Source organism: Condylostylus longicornis, unplaced genomic scaffold, assembly GCF_029603195.1.
Source record: "Condylostylus longicornis isolate FDR11 unplaced genomic scaffold, ASM2960319v2 ptg000055l, whole genome shotgun sequence".
Classification (NCBI taxonomy): Eukaryota; Metazoa; Arthropoda; class Insecta; order Diptera; family Dolichopodidae; genus Condylostylus; species Condylostylus longicornis.
The window spans coordinates 408,940-425,230 of record NW_026578024.1 but is presented as its reverse complement, the minus strand read 5'-3'; the positions used below and the strand labels follow the sequence as shown (position 1 = coordinate 425,230).

Genomic DNA, 16,291 nt, shown 5'->3' with positions numbered 1-16,291 from the left:
TGAGGGCAATAGACCGACATTCATAAATGCAATTAGGGAAGAAGTCCTTGACATCACCCTTTGCACTGAATTTATCGGCAGTAGGGTTGGTGGATGGCATGTCTCAAATGAGACATCCATGTCCGATCATAGGCAGATTAGGTTTGATATCATGGTCTCCGGGGGCCTGGCAGAAGAAATTTATCGGGTGCCCCAATCCACAGATTGGAGTCAATTCGAAACGCTCCTCATGGATGGGATTGGATCCGTTCCTGCTTCTGTCAGAACGGTGATGGATATCGAACTGGCCAGCGAGGCCCTGACGGCGGCTATTACTAATGCCTATCACGGGAGCTGCCGTGCTAAGCCGAGCCGGAGCAATAGGAAGTGCCTGTGGTGGAATGAAGAGCTTTCAAGGCTTAGACTAAAGACCAGAAAGCTATTCAATAAGGCCAAGGCGTCAGGTTCGTGGGAAGAGTATAGGGACTCACTCACAAAATACAATAAGGAAATTAGGAAAGCGAGAATCTCGTGGAGGGCGTTCTGCAAGGGCATTGATGAACTCTCCAGCAGTGCGCGTCTTCACAGGGTGTTTTCCAAAAAGTATGCTAGCGGGTTGGGCCTAATCGAACGTCCTGATGGCTCCATGACTGAGAACGGAAAGCAGACGTTGGAGCTTATGGCGTCAACGCACTTTCCTGACTCGGAGATTCTTTGCAATCACTCAGATGCGGTCATCGAACCGAGGGCATCCTGGCCCAGGAGGGATGACTGGCAACGATCCCGTCTAGTCTTCACGATGGGCAGGATTAGATGGGCTGTCTTCTCTTTCAGGCCCTTCAAATCTCCAGGTGATGACGGGATGTATCCTGAATTTTTGCAGAGGGGTTTCCAACATATCGCTAGGGCACTGTTGGAAATTTTTCGCGCCAGCTATGCGTGGGGTTACATCCCTCAAGCATGGAGGGTGGCTAAAGTGACGTATATTCCGAAGGTGGGTAAGCGACCAAGCAACCACCCAAGGTCTTTCCGTCCAATCAGCCTTACTTCTTTTCTATTGAAAGCAATGGAAAAAGTGATTGATAGATTTATACGGGACGGTGCACTGGGAAGCAATCTCTTGCATGAATCTCAGTACGCCTATCAGTCGGGAAGGTCTACTGTACTCGCTCTGCAGAGTCTGGTGGGGGTCCTTGAGAACTCACTGGAAGTGCGGGAGGTGGCAGTTGGCTGCTTCCGTGATATAGAGGGAGCTTTTGACAACACCCCATATCATGTCATCTGTGAGTCGCTGCACAAACGAGGGATTGATGCGACGACTAGCAGATGGGTTAATCGGATGCTACAGGATAGGATTATTAAGTCCACCATAGCTGACGATATACTCTTCATCTCCGCTGCAAAAGGATGTCCGCAGGGCGGGGTTCTTTCGCCCCTCCTGTGGTCCATTGTAATGGATGATCTAATCGCTGCTCTCAGGGGCTCCGGGGCGCGTGTCTGGGGATACGCTGACGATGTGGCCTTCGTCGTGCGGGGAAAATTTGGAAGTACTATTTCTGATCTTGCTCAATCTAAAAAATTTCTTCTTCGGTTTTATTATTTTCCAGATTGAGTCTTAATGTTGATACACATACAGATTCATTAGTATAATTTTCTTTTTCGATTTTTTCAAAACATTTTCTGAATTTTTAAATAAATTCAAATGAAGTATGTTCTTTAGGATTGTCTTTCAGATGAAGTATGTTCGAAGACGTTTAATTTTTAATCCAGTTTCTATTTCAACTCGTATTTTAAATTTCTTAAATTTATAGAAGATTTAACCTTTTTTCTTTAAAAATACCATATCAATGTATCTTGAATTTTCACACATAAAGATGTCTCGCTAAATGGTCCGAATATCTCGGAATGTATTATTCCAATTACTTCACTATTTCGTGTTGCAGCTGCAGCGCATGGTAATTGTGATACTTTTACTTTGATACATATTACACCTTTAATCTCAATTTCATTAATTTTGTTATAATTTAAATTTCCCGTAAAATTTGCTTTTACAATTTTCATCAAATCATAAAACTTTAAATTTCGAAGTCTCTGATGCATTTCAGTAAATAATTTTCAGATTTATTTTCTTCTATACAAATCAAAGCTGCAGTATTTTCAACGGTTTCAATCATATACACCTTATCTTGAAAACCCTTTTGTGTAATTTCAAATACTTGAAAACCCTTTTGTGTAATTTTTGAAACTGAAATTTTGTTTTATATTTTGTACGAAATATATGTACTTCTTTTGATGTTATTTTTAATATTTCGCTTTAGTATTGACAGCTTTTATTTCTACAGATCCTATTCCATAAGCTTAATTTAGATTACAAAACTTACTTTTATCTTTGCACATATGTGTACTTGCATTATACGGAATTCAAAAATAAAACCAAAGTTTCTTTTTACGGAAAATTTTTAAGATGCAAAAAAAAGTAGTATAAAAAATGCAATTTTGATACAAAAAACTTATTTCTAGAAATTTTATTGTTTCGGTAATATGAAGTATAAAAAATAAAAGGATACAAACAAAATATATAACAGAATGTGTCGATTGGATTTATAAATTCAATAAATTGAAAATTTTTCAACAAGTTTTCAAGATACCAGGATCTTATTAGGCTTTATAAAAGTAGCGTTCATAGGCACCATAAACTTACTAACATTAAATCAATTAAAAATTTTAAAATTTCTTTTTTCCTTATTTATTTATACATACTGCGTATTTATATAAACATATACATATATGTATATTTTATATTTGTATACATATATACATATATATATATATGTAATATGCACATTATTGTGTTTACATAGAGAAAAATACTGTAAAAATACGATGTATTTATAACGATGAATCTTCTCACCCTTTCTGAAATCCTAGTTTTCTTGGCGAAAAATTTTAACTGTACACGAGTATAAAATCAATTTTGATTTAATTTTGTATTTATTTGTAGGAATCAAACGAAAAAAAAAATTTCCAAAAAAATATTTTGCTCAGTCATACTCGTACATATTTCAGTTTAAAAAACTATTATTAAAAAAGCATTATTTTTATGTACAAATCATGATAAACCTTTACGCAATTTTTATATTTTAACACAAAATTATTCATTCTTATTCTAAAACATTTTTTTGTGTATTCTTTGTCCATTTTTGTTTTCTTTGTTTGGTTTAAACCGCAAAATATAAAAAATAATTATGAATCTTAAAGGAAAAAATAAAGTACCGCCAATGATTTTTTAATGGAATTCTAATATTAAAACATAAAAATTATTATATACATACATACACCTGCATATACAAGATCCTTATAAAATTACTAATAATAATAACAAAAATATAAAACCATATAAAACCAACATAACAAATTTACTTGTTTTCATATCCTTTTCGAAATTACTATATAGGTATGTACATACTTTGTTTGCGGTTTTTATTTTTCCACAATTTTCAGATATGGTCACACTACCAAAATAAAAAACATTTATTATTGATTTAAAGTGTGTGTACCTATTTATGTATGTTCATATGCAAGTGTTTTTATAGGATTAGTATTTATTATAAATTAAAATTCGTATTATCCTCTAGACATAAATTTCTACCTGAAGTCTACAAAAACACAATAACACTTTAGAAGTAGAATTTTTAAAATTTAATTCTTTTACAAATGAATGTTATAATTTTCTTGTTTGATTTACGAAATTAGATCAACCGGAAATGTCTATAAAAAAAGCTACTGATCCAGTTTCATTATTTAAAATCAAGGATATAACCGGCGACAATGATTTTCCTATTTCTAATGTTGTTGTTATTTATCGGATAGATTTTCGGATTTCATTTCAGCGAATATGACTTTTATTTAAGCAATAGCAACGAAAAAGGTGTGAATAAAATAATAAATAGAATTGTAACAAAAATGAGAAAAGTATACATATAAGATTTTGCATAGAAAGTACACAAATATATTTTTAAACAAATTGAATATTTTGTTCAATTGATTAAAAGAAGGAAAATATCTACGTATTTTGATCGTTTATTTAATTAGAGCTCGTTTATTTTTAGAGCGTTTATTTAATAGAAAAACTAATTATATTAAAGGAGTTGCATTTCACTTTTAGTATTGCAGTTATATAACGCGTAGCTAATAGATAGATGTGAAACATAATGTATGTATATATTTTTATTTACGAGTATATTAGGAAAAATTGTTTGAAATTAGAAAAAAATTTAAAAAAGAAAATCTTTTTCACTAACCACTTTATTGGGAGTTTGCTAAAATTTCGTATTTTTGTTATTGGGACTCGAAACATTTAGACCATATTGCTATTGCTACGGTTATAAAAATTTCAAATTTTGTCTGATTCGGCGAACAAAATTCTATAACTTGAATTAAAGAATGCTTACGCATATACATTTGTACATCTGTACATATGAAATCCTTGAATTTCTGTTTGGTTTCAAATTATCGTTAAGAAAAAAATATATCGACATAATAACAGAAATTTAAGACATTTTTTAGTTGTTATATTGTACTAAATACATTATGATAGTTTTAGAAATGTATACAAACCATTTTGTGCATATTTTGATTTTACGAAAAAAAAAATTTTACGGGGTGGCAAATATTTATCAGATTTTTTAAAAATTAATCAAAATTTAACAATCAAAAAACATGTTGTTATATAAAAAGTTTAACCATGTATAATAGGAGTTAACTAATAAAATTAATATTCTAGATGAAAAAAGTTATTTGTTTTGAAACTGTTGCTGAAACGAATATTGAACTAACAGTATATATGTATATTTGAAATTGTTTTAATATTCAGCCCTATCATGAATTTCCATTCTTAGAGTCCTATGAATTACAGATTTTGGTATGACGTAGGTAGACTTTTGAATGATCACACATTCCTTTCGTAAAGATTAGAGTCAGCAATGGCAGCACCATTTTTCGGAATTTTTAAACCAGTATTTTATTTCAACTGTCAAATGTTAATTTATATTTTTTGTTGCTATTTAAGTAAACAACATTCATACAAGAGAATATTTTTTGAAACCGGAGTTTTTTAGTTATTTTAGTTTTTGAATATTTTTGAAAAGTGGAGAAAAAAATTTTTATCAAATATGAATTCATTTGCTTTCATGGTAGCATTGTGGAGGAAATCAAGCTAAAAAGAAATAAAAACAACCACTCCCTTTAAATTGCTTGTATATGTGATTATTTCGTAGACTTGTATGGGCATTTTTTACTACGAATGTAATTTATGATTATTACGAACATTCGCAACAGAGTTTTATATGTCTATTCTAAGATCAGTCGCCGTTTTTTTTTTCGGGGATAATAAAAAAAATGGTATTTCAAGATCCGAAAATTTTCCAAATTGAAAGTCAGAAGTTACGAATAAATTATGACTCAGAATTTTCGCAACTTTGGTATTCTAAGATCACTTTTTAACAAATGTTAATAGGGAAATACTACTAATAATAGTAAAAATATGATTATTCACATTATTCGCAAATTAAGTTTTAAAATAAATAATACGAAGAAATCGAGAAATTATTAAAATGTAATTCTAGTTACTTGGGGCTCAAATTAAAAATGTGTTTTTCCGCATGTTTTTTATTATTTTTGTATCCAAACGGCTAAAATTAAAACTAATCAATCACAATATAAGCAATATAAATATGAAAAGTATTTTTTTGGCATAATGTATAATCTTTTTACGAAGTATAAATTTTGCGATATATTTATAACCATGTAAAAATATTCAGAACTTACAAAATACCATCCACGTCGAAAGGATTTTTCTATCAATATTAGAGAATAATATATCTCCATTCTTTCTTCCTCTTCAACACACACTATTCCGAATTAAATTTCCAAAATATTCTTTTGTTTAAATAGCTTACTTGAATAAAATTTTTTTTTTAATTTACTAATAACACCACTATTATTTGCTTACTTTCAAATTTAAATAATTTTTGTTCCTCGGTGTATTTTGTTTTTTCCTTTTTCATTTGTTTTTAACACTGCGAAAAATTCCATGTCCTTCAGGGTCGTATCGTAGTTCGTAGATCAAAACAATATTACGACGGATCTTAGAATAGGCATATTAGTAATTCGGAATTATAAATAAATACGAAAGAAATTCATGATAGAACTTCTTCTTTTATAATTCATGAAAGAACTTCGACATTTTTATATCCAAGGGTTTCGAAAACATATGATACATTAAATTTATTAATTTTTAATTCTCAATTTTTCACAAGAATTGCTAGTTCCATTATTTCAAATTTTAGACAAGAATTCATTTTCTAAATCTTACGTCAATTAAATAACGTATTTAATAAGGTGTTCAGGTTTCTTTTGAATATACATATCTATCAATAATCTTACATCAATTATATTCCTTATTTAATAATATGTTCAGGTTTCTTTTGAATGTATCTCTTAATATAATTTCTGCAAATTTATTAGTTACAAAGTTAATGTTTAAATTCCCAATCTATAAGTCTAAAAGTAATTTAAACATTAACCTTTTAAACCACACTGACAAATACCTTCTAGTAGAAGGTATTTGTCAAATAGAAATATGATGTTATGATTTATTATGAGTTGTAAGGTGATCTTTTAAATGTGATTTCTTTATAAAACATTTATTACAAACGACACACAAATAAGGCTTTATTTCTGAAAAATGTTGTCTTTTGGTGTGTTGTTGCATGTCGTCCTTGTCATTGAATTTTTTCTCGCAATGTTCACATTTAAATGCGCCTTTATTTTTATGTCTTCGTTCATGTCTTTTGACGGCTTCCTTACTTGAGAAAACAGCAGAGCATAGATTACATATGAAAGGTCCATCAGTAGCTACCATATGTTTTTTTTTGTGAACGCGAAGAGAGTTTGAAGTAAGATATCCGGCATTACAGTATTCGCATTTGAAATCTTTACTCCGGTTCTTTTCATGAGTCAAAGCATGCGCCGTCAGGTGCTCCTTTCTTTTAAAACGATATTGACATATTTCACATTGAAAAAGTTTCTGAGAATTACAAGTTGTCTGCTCATGCCTTTTGAGATGAGCTGATGTGTAAAAACTAGTACCACATTTTAAACACTTAAATCTGCGTTCTTCTTTGTGCACCAATATATGATGATTTAACATTTGTTGGGAAACCACACTCTTTCCACACAATTCACATATAAATGGTGTTACGTTTTCATGAAAACGTTTGTGCTCCTCCGGCTTGTACGAGTTTTTGAACCTAGAATTATAAGTGTGATGAACAATGGCGTTTTCAAATTTTATTAAGTACTTACATTTTGTCACAAACCTCGCATCGCCAGTATCCATTTGGGACACTGTAGTTAATTTCAAGAACCGAGTTTTCTGAGTTACCATTTTCAATCTGTTGCAAAACAGCTTTCTTTTTGCCAATACCTTTAACAAGCAACCGATATTCAACCGAATGTTTTCTCTGATGCTCATTTTTGGAAGATATTGAATTAAATTTTATAAAGCAGAAATCACATTCGTATATTCGCGGCTCGTTATGCACTTTACTATGCTTTTCTAAATTTTTGGTAGTGTTAAAGCCCTTCAAGCAAATCTTGCATTTATATGGCCTTTTACTTTTTTCTATATGAGAAAATCTGTGTCTTAATAAGGAAGATATATTTGGTAACAAACGTTTGCAAGTTTCACATGTCAGTTCGTTTGTTGAAAATTTTGAAACCCGTTTTTTCATTGAATTTAACTTGCATATTTTCAAATGTTCAACGACGAGTGCTCGAGATACAAACTTTACATGACAATATTTACAGTTTAATTTCATATTTGAATCTTTTGCAGAATCTTCTTCCAAGTTCGCTTCTAAGACACCAGTAAGACTTGAACAAATATCGTCTTCTTCATGGTGCTTTAATTCGCTGGGTGCCTCAAAACTATATTACATTTAAAAATTTTCAGTCGTAACAGTTATTGAATTTATACTTATTACCTCACGTTCATACTTACTTTAAAAAAGAAGTAGAAAATTTACTGTCAGATGGTACGTTATTAATGTCATGTACTGATTCCTTCTCATCGGTTGATTTACAGATTTCCTTATTGTTATCATTTTCACAGTTCGCATCACAAAACAAATTCTTTTTTTCTAGAAAACTAAAACTGAACGGGTTTCTTTTAATATTATTTGACTCATTAATTTGTGGTGAAAGATTTAATGAGGTACCACTACAATTTGTTTCTTTTGCATCAGTTTCGAATTTTACTTCAACCTTTGAATCATTCCATTTTACCAAATGTTGATTTAAAAAATGATTTGAAAATGAATTAAAATTTCTAAAATTTAATTCACATAATCCACAAACTACAGAAAATTTCTCAACGTCCCTTTGAAAAAATACATCTCCGCATTTACTTCCGAATTTCAATTTCTGAGTAGATATATTATTTTGTGCAACTGCAAAATTTAAATCTCCTTTATTGCTAATTATCGCTTTACGCGATTTTTCTTGAATCATTCTAAATTGCTTAAAACAATTTTAACCTTTAAATATTGTTATTGGAGTTTTTATATTTCGTAGATAATATTGAATGAGAATATTGTTTATTTACTTTCAAGTGTCAAAATATTAAATAATATGTTCTTCATACTTGACATGATATCGACATAAAAATATTGCTATAGTGTAGCCATGTATCGTGCATGAACGATTCGTTCTTTTTGAACGACTCATTGGCATGAAAAAAACATACGACTCAGTAAAAAGAAAATGACTCGTTCAAAAAGAATCGCATATTATACTAAAAGAATCAAATTGTATATACAATTTATATACATACATATAATATTTGTAGCATTACATATGCCCGCATGTTATCTACTACACACCTTGACATTACAAAAAATCAAGGTCTGGACCCTGTTTTTTGTGAATGGATTTGTAAAATTGCATATGTATGTATTGTAATTGTATAATATATATACATATATTTGGCGAAATGACATTTCTGAGGAATAATTTTTTTTTGTTTTTTTTTAGAAAAATTATGAATTTTACCTATTTTCATTTCGAACTTTCTATACGAAAAGTTAACTAAAACCTAAAAATTTTAATTCTAACATGAAATCAAAAATTGAAATTTTAACTGATTTTGATTAAATATTTTTTCCATTTTTTCCACATTTTTTCGTACCGCCATGTCAGACAACATATGTATCTGACAGAATTGAGAGTAAAACATGATAATATAGTGAATAAAAAAAATTTGGTACTATATTTTTTAGCCTAGAATACACGACTTAAAATAAAGTTAAACAAAATTTTTTTAGATTTTAATTTAAGTTTGTAATTATTTGATTTTAAGTTTTATAATTATGAAAATGCTTTTAAAATTTTATAATCGTTATAAAAGTGCGTCGTTTCAAGTTGTCCCCTATATAAAAACAAATATAAAAAAAATTGTAAAGAAACTTGTATAAGTTCTAAAGTTTCTGATGCGGCAGTTTAGGTAAATTAGCGAATTGGCCTTATCAACAATGTGAAGACAATTTCTAATAAAACTATAATCACATACGTAACTTAAAAGAAATTATACGGACTTTTAATACAAGAATTCACATTGTAGTCATTTTTATGAATTATGAAGCATATATGTAAGTTTAATTAATATAGTATACACATGAAAAATATATAGATATATGTATATGTGATTATTGTGGAAGATATATCATACAAAATCAGCAAACTCGTTATTATCAAATGTATATTTTCTCAAATTTGAAAAAATACACCAAAATCAACTAAATCCTGCAGTGTAGCATTTATTGAAATCTTAAAAAAATGTACGGAGCCTGGAAGGTTTTTTTTTAAATCAATTGTTTAATGTTTTAATAACACAAAACTTTAAAAATGTAAACTAGTAAAGTAGAAAAAGATTGAATTTTAGTTTTTTCTAATTAAAAGTTTGAAAAAAGTTGATCTTGTAGTAGATCTAAGATGTTAAAAAGGTCCTTTATAGACCCCATAAGAATACGTGCAAATTCGTCAGCTTTGAACTCTTCGGGTACAGACCTGTATTTCTGTCTGCAGCGCTACAGACATGAAAACTGAGAAATTTACGTTCTCTTCTTTTCTTTTTACTATAGCTTTTTTTACACACATTTATATTTTTATAATGTACTAAATACAATCCGTGCAAACGATTCTTTTTGGAAACCAGTTCTTTTTAGTGTACAATACATACGAATCTTTTGAGAATTCTCTCTTTCATATGCATAAGATACTCTTAAGATTTAGTACTTTTTCGTATATTGTATACAAACAAATCTTTCTGAACAGTTCTTTTTGATCAGTTCTTTTTGGTACACAATACATACGATTCTTTTTGATCAGTTCATTTTAGAGTAAAATACATACGAATCTTTTGAAAATTCTCTTTTTCATATGCATACGATTTATTCATAACGACTTCTTTAATGTTTCTTGTATATGTATATTTTTTCATATGTAGGAATGTACATATATTGCATGTTTTTCGTTCTTACTGATTTTACATGAGAAGCGCGATAGCAGTATTTTTATAAAAAAATATTATACTGCATTAAAAATAACGCACTTTTAAAACTAAAATTCAAACTCTGTGTATTTGTAGGTAATATTATTTGTAAAAAATTAATATTATAATATTAACTGCAAATGCACAGTAAATAAATAAATAAATGAAATTAATTGAAAAGCAGTAAATAAACTTATTAAATGACTTAAGTGTAACTGACCAATTTGGCTATTGTAAATTTTCTAATGAATCTTTTTGAACGAGTCAGTGAAAATGAACGATTCTTATAATTCGATTCTTTGAAAAGAATCTAATTACACTATCGTGTGCTTATATTGCATAGTAAGGATAAATATATACTGAGAAGCATATTCGGTTCCTTTCTTAATATATAGCAAGTTTGCTACTTGTTCTTGTATTCACAATATTAAGTAGTGGTTCTATAAAGAAAATCTACCATCGAAAATTTACAAAAAGAACGGATAATTAACAATTGAAATTGAAACAAAATTAATATGATATTAAAACGACGTTCTTTCGCAAAACCGTATTAAATAAGGAAAAAATAATTCAGCGTTGTCTCGTGAGAAAGTTTTTTGTTTTTTCACTAAGAACTTTTATTCAGCTTTTTAAAAACTCATATTAATTTTAATATATGTATGTATACTGTTGTGTAACAACAATTATTTTCAATTCTATATTTCTTATTATTATTATGCTTATTATATTAAATAAAAAAAATTTAATGTGTGAGTATTGCACTATTTTTTCGTTAGTGTTTTTGTTGTGTGAATATTTGTTTATATATCCAAGTAGCCCAGATGCTTCTTGCAAATTTCTTAAGCAAAATAATAATTATCCCTTTTTATTGTTGTGTTTCACTAGGTCGTAAAAACCCGTATTTACTCTTGAAATAGAAAAACAATTAGTTGAATACATCCAGGAGATGGAGTCACGATATTTTGAATTAACTCGGCAAGATTATTATATTAAATTTTATTAAATAAAATATCTATTATATATATAAAAGTATTATAATATTATATTACATTACGACGAGATTATATAGAAAATATTATTATTATAGAAAATAGACCTGTGGTCCAAATTACCCGAACACATGGTCCATATTAGACTTTAAATTTTTTTTATAGACAACTCGAAATTAAAATAAATAATCTACATATAAAAAAGAAAAAAAAAATGATTCAGAAATGGTAAACATTTGCAATTTTAACACATACATTCACAAAAAAGAAGGCTCCAGGACTTGATTTTTTTGTTATGTTAAGGTTCTTATTCTTAAAACATGAACCAATTGTTTTTTAAATTTTTTATTCCAATTTTCCGTTTTGGTATAGAAATGCATTGCAATGCATTAAAATACTGTATTACTTCTTTTATCTAAATTACTTAAATATGTTATAGGTGCAGGCTGCCGTTTGATTTTTTGGATGGGCAGCAGAAATATTCAAAGGGAGCCATTTTCAGAAAAATAGTGCCAATTCCTATATTTCAAAAATTTCAAATTATTATCATACGATTTACAAAACAAAATCAGAAAAACACAATAAAAATCATAATAATAAATATCACAATAAAAACTCATCATCACAATAAAAGAGAGTATAGCTTATGATAGGCTAATATACAATTAACAAATATGTAGAAAAGTATAATAACTTTCAATAAAATCCATTTGAAATTAAGAATTCTTTGAAAAAAGGGGATAAAATAAAATTAATTTAAAAAATAAAATTATTTTGTTATTAAAAAAAGATGAAACAGGTATGTATATGATATTAAATTTAAATCTAATTCTACTCTTCATTATATTTTACAATTTTAATTTTTACTCCACGATATAAACTTTGATTTCAAATTGAAAACACGATATAAATAGAAGTTCCAAAATGTGTTGCTATTTTTTGTCTAGATGTATAATATTTTTGTTTGTGGTGCTAAAACCATGTTTTCTAGACAATTTGTAGTGTGTATATTAGACAGTACCATATGATGAATATGCAGCGTTAACCTTGGATTAACCAAATCTTTGACAAAAAGAATGTCTTTCTTTTTGAGTATGTTTAGTGCATTCACGCCAATCGTAATTGTATAAAGAAGTAGTCCGATCCTCCGTTTACATCACACTAATGCAATCACTCACCAATGTTTGTATACAAAAAATTCCATAAGCTAAAAGAGATAAGCAGTATAACTTCTTATTTTCACTTTTATACACATAAGAATTTTTTTGAGACAGGAAGAGTACGTAATAGATGTCTCCCTATTTTTTTATAATGTATTTTTAAAAGCGGAAGTCATTCATTTTTTCGTATATAAAGTATAGGAAAAAATATTAAGAATTTTAAAAGCGGCAGTTTTATTTCTGTAATTTATTCCAGTACAAGGTGGCAAAAAAGGTGTATTCATATTATAAAAGACAAGCAGAAAAAAAGTATTTAAAAAAATTATTATAATTTATATAATATAATTTTAAAAAATAATAAAAATGAATTTTAAAAAGACTTGAATAGGTGTGAAAAATAATAATTTTTTTTATAATAATGGGTAAACATTATTTGAAGTGTCTGGGATGTAATTTTATGAGTGAGGGGAAAAAGCCGATACGAAAATTTCATTTGTTGCCAAAAGATGTGGAGAGGTAAATATGTACTGTTGAAAATTTTAAATATTTAGTATTAAGCATTTGTAATTAATAATTAGCAATAAATAAATTATCTTTGAATTTTTTATTTTTATTTCAATCTTTATTTTTATTTTTTTTTATTTATTTATTCTTTATCTCATAAGAGCCCAATCGCTCGTATAGAGTGTATAAAATTCATAGGTATATATAATATACAATAACAAAATTTGTAAATAATTAACTTAAAAATATATAAATTATTCCAATGCAAAATGATTGATCAATCTAATTTCTTAACATATTCAACCAATAAAAGAAAAGAAAAAGTAGAAAACTAATATAACAAAAATGATATAAGAAAAAAAATTAAAGCTAATTTTATTTTAATGCGAAAACAAGTATGTATTTTAAATTTGGTTTAAATAAAAGTCCCTGACTACTGCCTTAAATTTATCTAATTCATTAATTTTAAATTCATTTTCTAATTCATTATAGTTTCTATACGCTATGTTGTATATAGTATCTTGTCTATTAAATCTAATATTTGATGATAATATTCTTAAGTTTTCAGCCGTTCTTGTATTGTAGTTATGATAGTTTTTATTGACGGGTGGTGAAATACATGTATTTATGTTGTAATTTAGTATCATGTGTATTTGTGTTACCAAGTTGTATTTAATGTAAAGATGCAGCGGCAAAATTCTGTGTTCTTTGTGAATATATTTTGTAGAAGTTCTGTGTTTGTAGCCGAAAAGATTTTTTATTGCCTTATTTTGTAGTTTTTGAATTGCGTTTAAATTTTTGACAGATGTGTTTCCCCATATGTGAATGGAGTAGGTAATGGTACTGTGAAACATACTATAATAAAGCGATCTTTTCGTTTTTGCAGGAACTCTATTATTAATTAGCGAAAAAACTCCAGCTATTCTTCTGGCCTTCTTGATCTGCTCTTGTATTTGCATGTTCCACATGAGACTGCTGTCAATTATAACGCCCAGATAATTATAAGCTTCAACCATTTCTAGATTCACATTATTGTATTTGATATTTATAGTTTGATTTGGTTTTTTTTTTATTATCCTATACTTCGTTTTTTAGCGTTAACTGTAAGTTTATGTTTCTCCATCCAGTCATTTATTATAACTATAGATCTTCTTGTATCGCGTTTTCTACTTGATTTAACGATTCGTGACTGTATATAATTGCCAGGTCATCGGCATACATGAAGGGATTTCCCCTTAATTTTATATCTCCAAAACCACTCATATAGCAGGAAAACAGAGTTGGTCCTAGTGAACTACCGTGTATCACCCCATATGGTACATTATGTAGATTACTTTTAATTTTATCACACTCCGTGTATTGCTTTCTTTCGTTTAAATAACTTTTGAACCAATCGTATTCCTTACCCTTGACACCACGTTCATGCAATATTTTTAATAAAATACCTCTGTCGATAGAATCGAACGCTTTCTGTAGATCGAAGAATACGATCGTAACTGTTTTTTTTTCATCGATTCCTAATTGTATTTCTGAAACCACGTCAAACAAAGCTGCTTGAGTACTAGAATTTTTTCTAAAGCCGTATTGTTTTTCATTAATTAATTTTTCAGATTCTAGATGTTCGACAAGTTGATAATTAACATATATTTCAATAATTTTACTAAAAATAGATGAAATTGAAATTGGTCTAAAGTTACTTACATCATTTATAACACCCGACCGTTTATAAATAGGTACCACTCTATTAATTTTTATTTTTTCTGGCATTTTTCCTTGAGATAGTGATGCATTTATTAGACATTTAATATTTTTTGAAATCTCTTCCTTGCATATTTTTATTAACTTAGGTGAAATTTCATCTACGCCTACTGACCCTGAGTTCGAGATTTTAGCAATAAGTTTTTTTGTTTCATATTCATTAATGAATTTGAATTTAAATTCTTTTTCTGTTCTCAACTTCGGAAAATATATGCTGTTAAATTTTTTGGCCATTTTTTCACCAACTGTACAGTAATACGAATTGAATTTATTAATTCTACTAAATTTTTCTGTTTCACCGATGTCCAAATTTGAGAAAAAATCATCTTTTCGCATGTTTGACGAATTTATTATTTGTTTTACAACATTCCAACTCTTTTTTGGGTCGCCTTCTTAATAAATTTAAAACATATTTCCTATGAATCGGTAATAATTATATTTCATAAAGTATTAATCAGTATGCATACATCTAATTTTTCTTTATAAATTACTTTATTTCTATATCACTACCTGATACTGTGTGTCTACTATACCAGGTACATGCATATGGACATTCATACATGAAATTTCAAACTCATATATTTTTATTTAATCAAATAACTTTATTTAATTTTTATTTTAGTTCAATGTTTTTGATACACTCGTTTGTTTACGATATTTTGTTTCCTTTTTACTACCTACACCACTTTTATTACCATCTTTTTCTAAATAAAAATGGAATATTTTAAGAATTTGGAAGCAAAATGCAAACTAACGGAAGAGAAGGAGTCGAACTATTTATTAATAAATATACTTTGATCATGACAAACTAAAAACTCATAATCAAAGAAAAATTTTAATAGAATTACCTTTGAGAAGCATACAACAAGAAAATTTTTGAACCGAAACAGACTAAATTTGCGATTGTGGAAGACCATATGTTGAAATTTTCAAAATATTACTAATGCCTATGGCAAATATAATTTTAGCTAATTATTGTAAAGATTTCAATAATATAAATAAGGAGTAAATTTTAATAAAAGAAAATTAAAAAATTTTTTGTGATAGTTTTGATGTTGAATCAATACTAGTTTTAAGATAATACTTGTAATTTCTGCTTGTTTGGAAAATTTTTTATATGTGTTTAATTTACTTAATAATTACATTAAGAACATTAATTTTTTTACCTGTGAAACATCGCAACTCATCCTGAACATTTCTAATTTATTCGAAAAGACTCAATATAAGAAATTGTTATGAGAATAATTTGACGCTCATCAAATACAACTTTTCATAATAATTTTGACGCGTTA

General features: G+C 28.2%; 1 protein-coding gene across 1 annotated transcript; it reads right to left on the bottom strand.

The window, feature by feature from the left end:
• Window positions 1–5,641: 5,641 nt before the first annotated feature.
• Window positions 5,642–8,632, bottom strand: LOC129611859 (zinc finger protein 814-like). Its single transcript, XM_055525264.1, has 3 exons — window positions 8,042–8,632; window positions 7,345–7,968; window positions 5,642–7,289 (listed from the first exon to the last, which is right to left on the bottom strand). The coding sequence occupies exons 1-3, from the start codon at window positions 8,548–8,550 to the stop codon at window positions 6,626–6,628; spliced, it is 1,797 nt and encodes a 598-aa protein (XP_055381239.1). The 5' UTR covers window positions 8,551–8,632; the 3' UTR covers window positions 5,642–6,625.
• Between the last annotated feature and the right edge of the window lie 7,659 nt (window positions 8,633–16,291).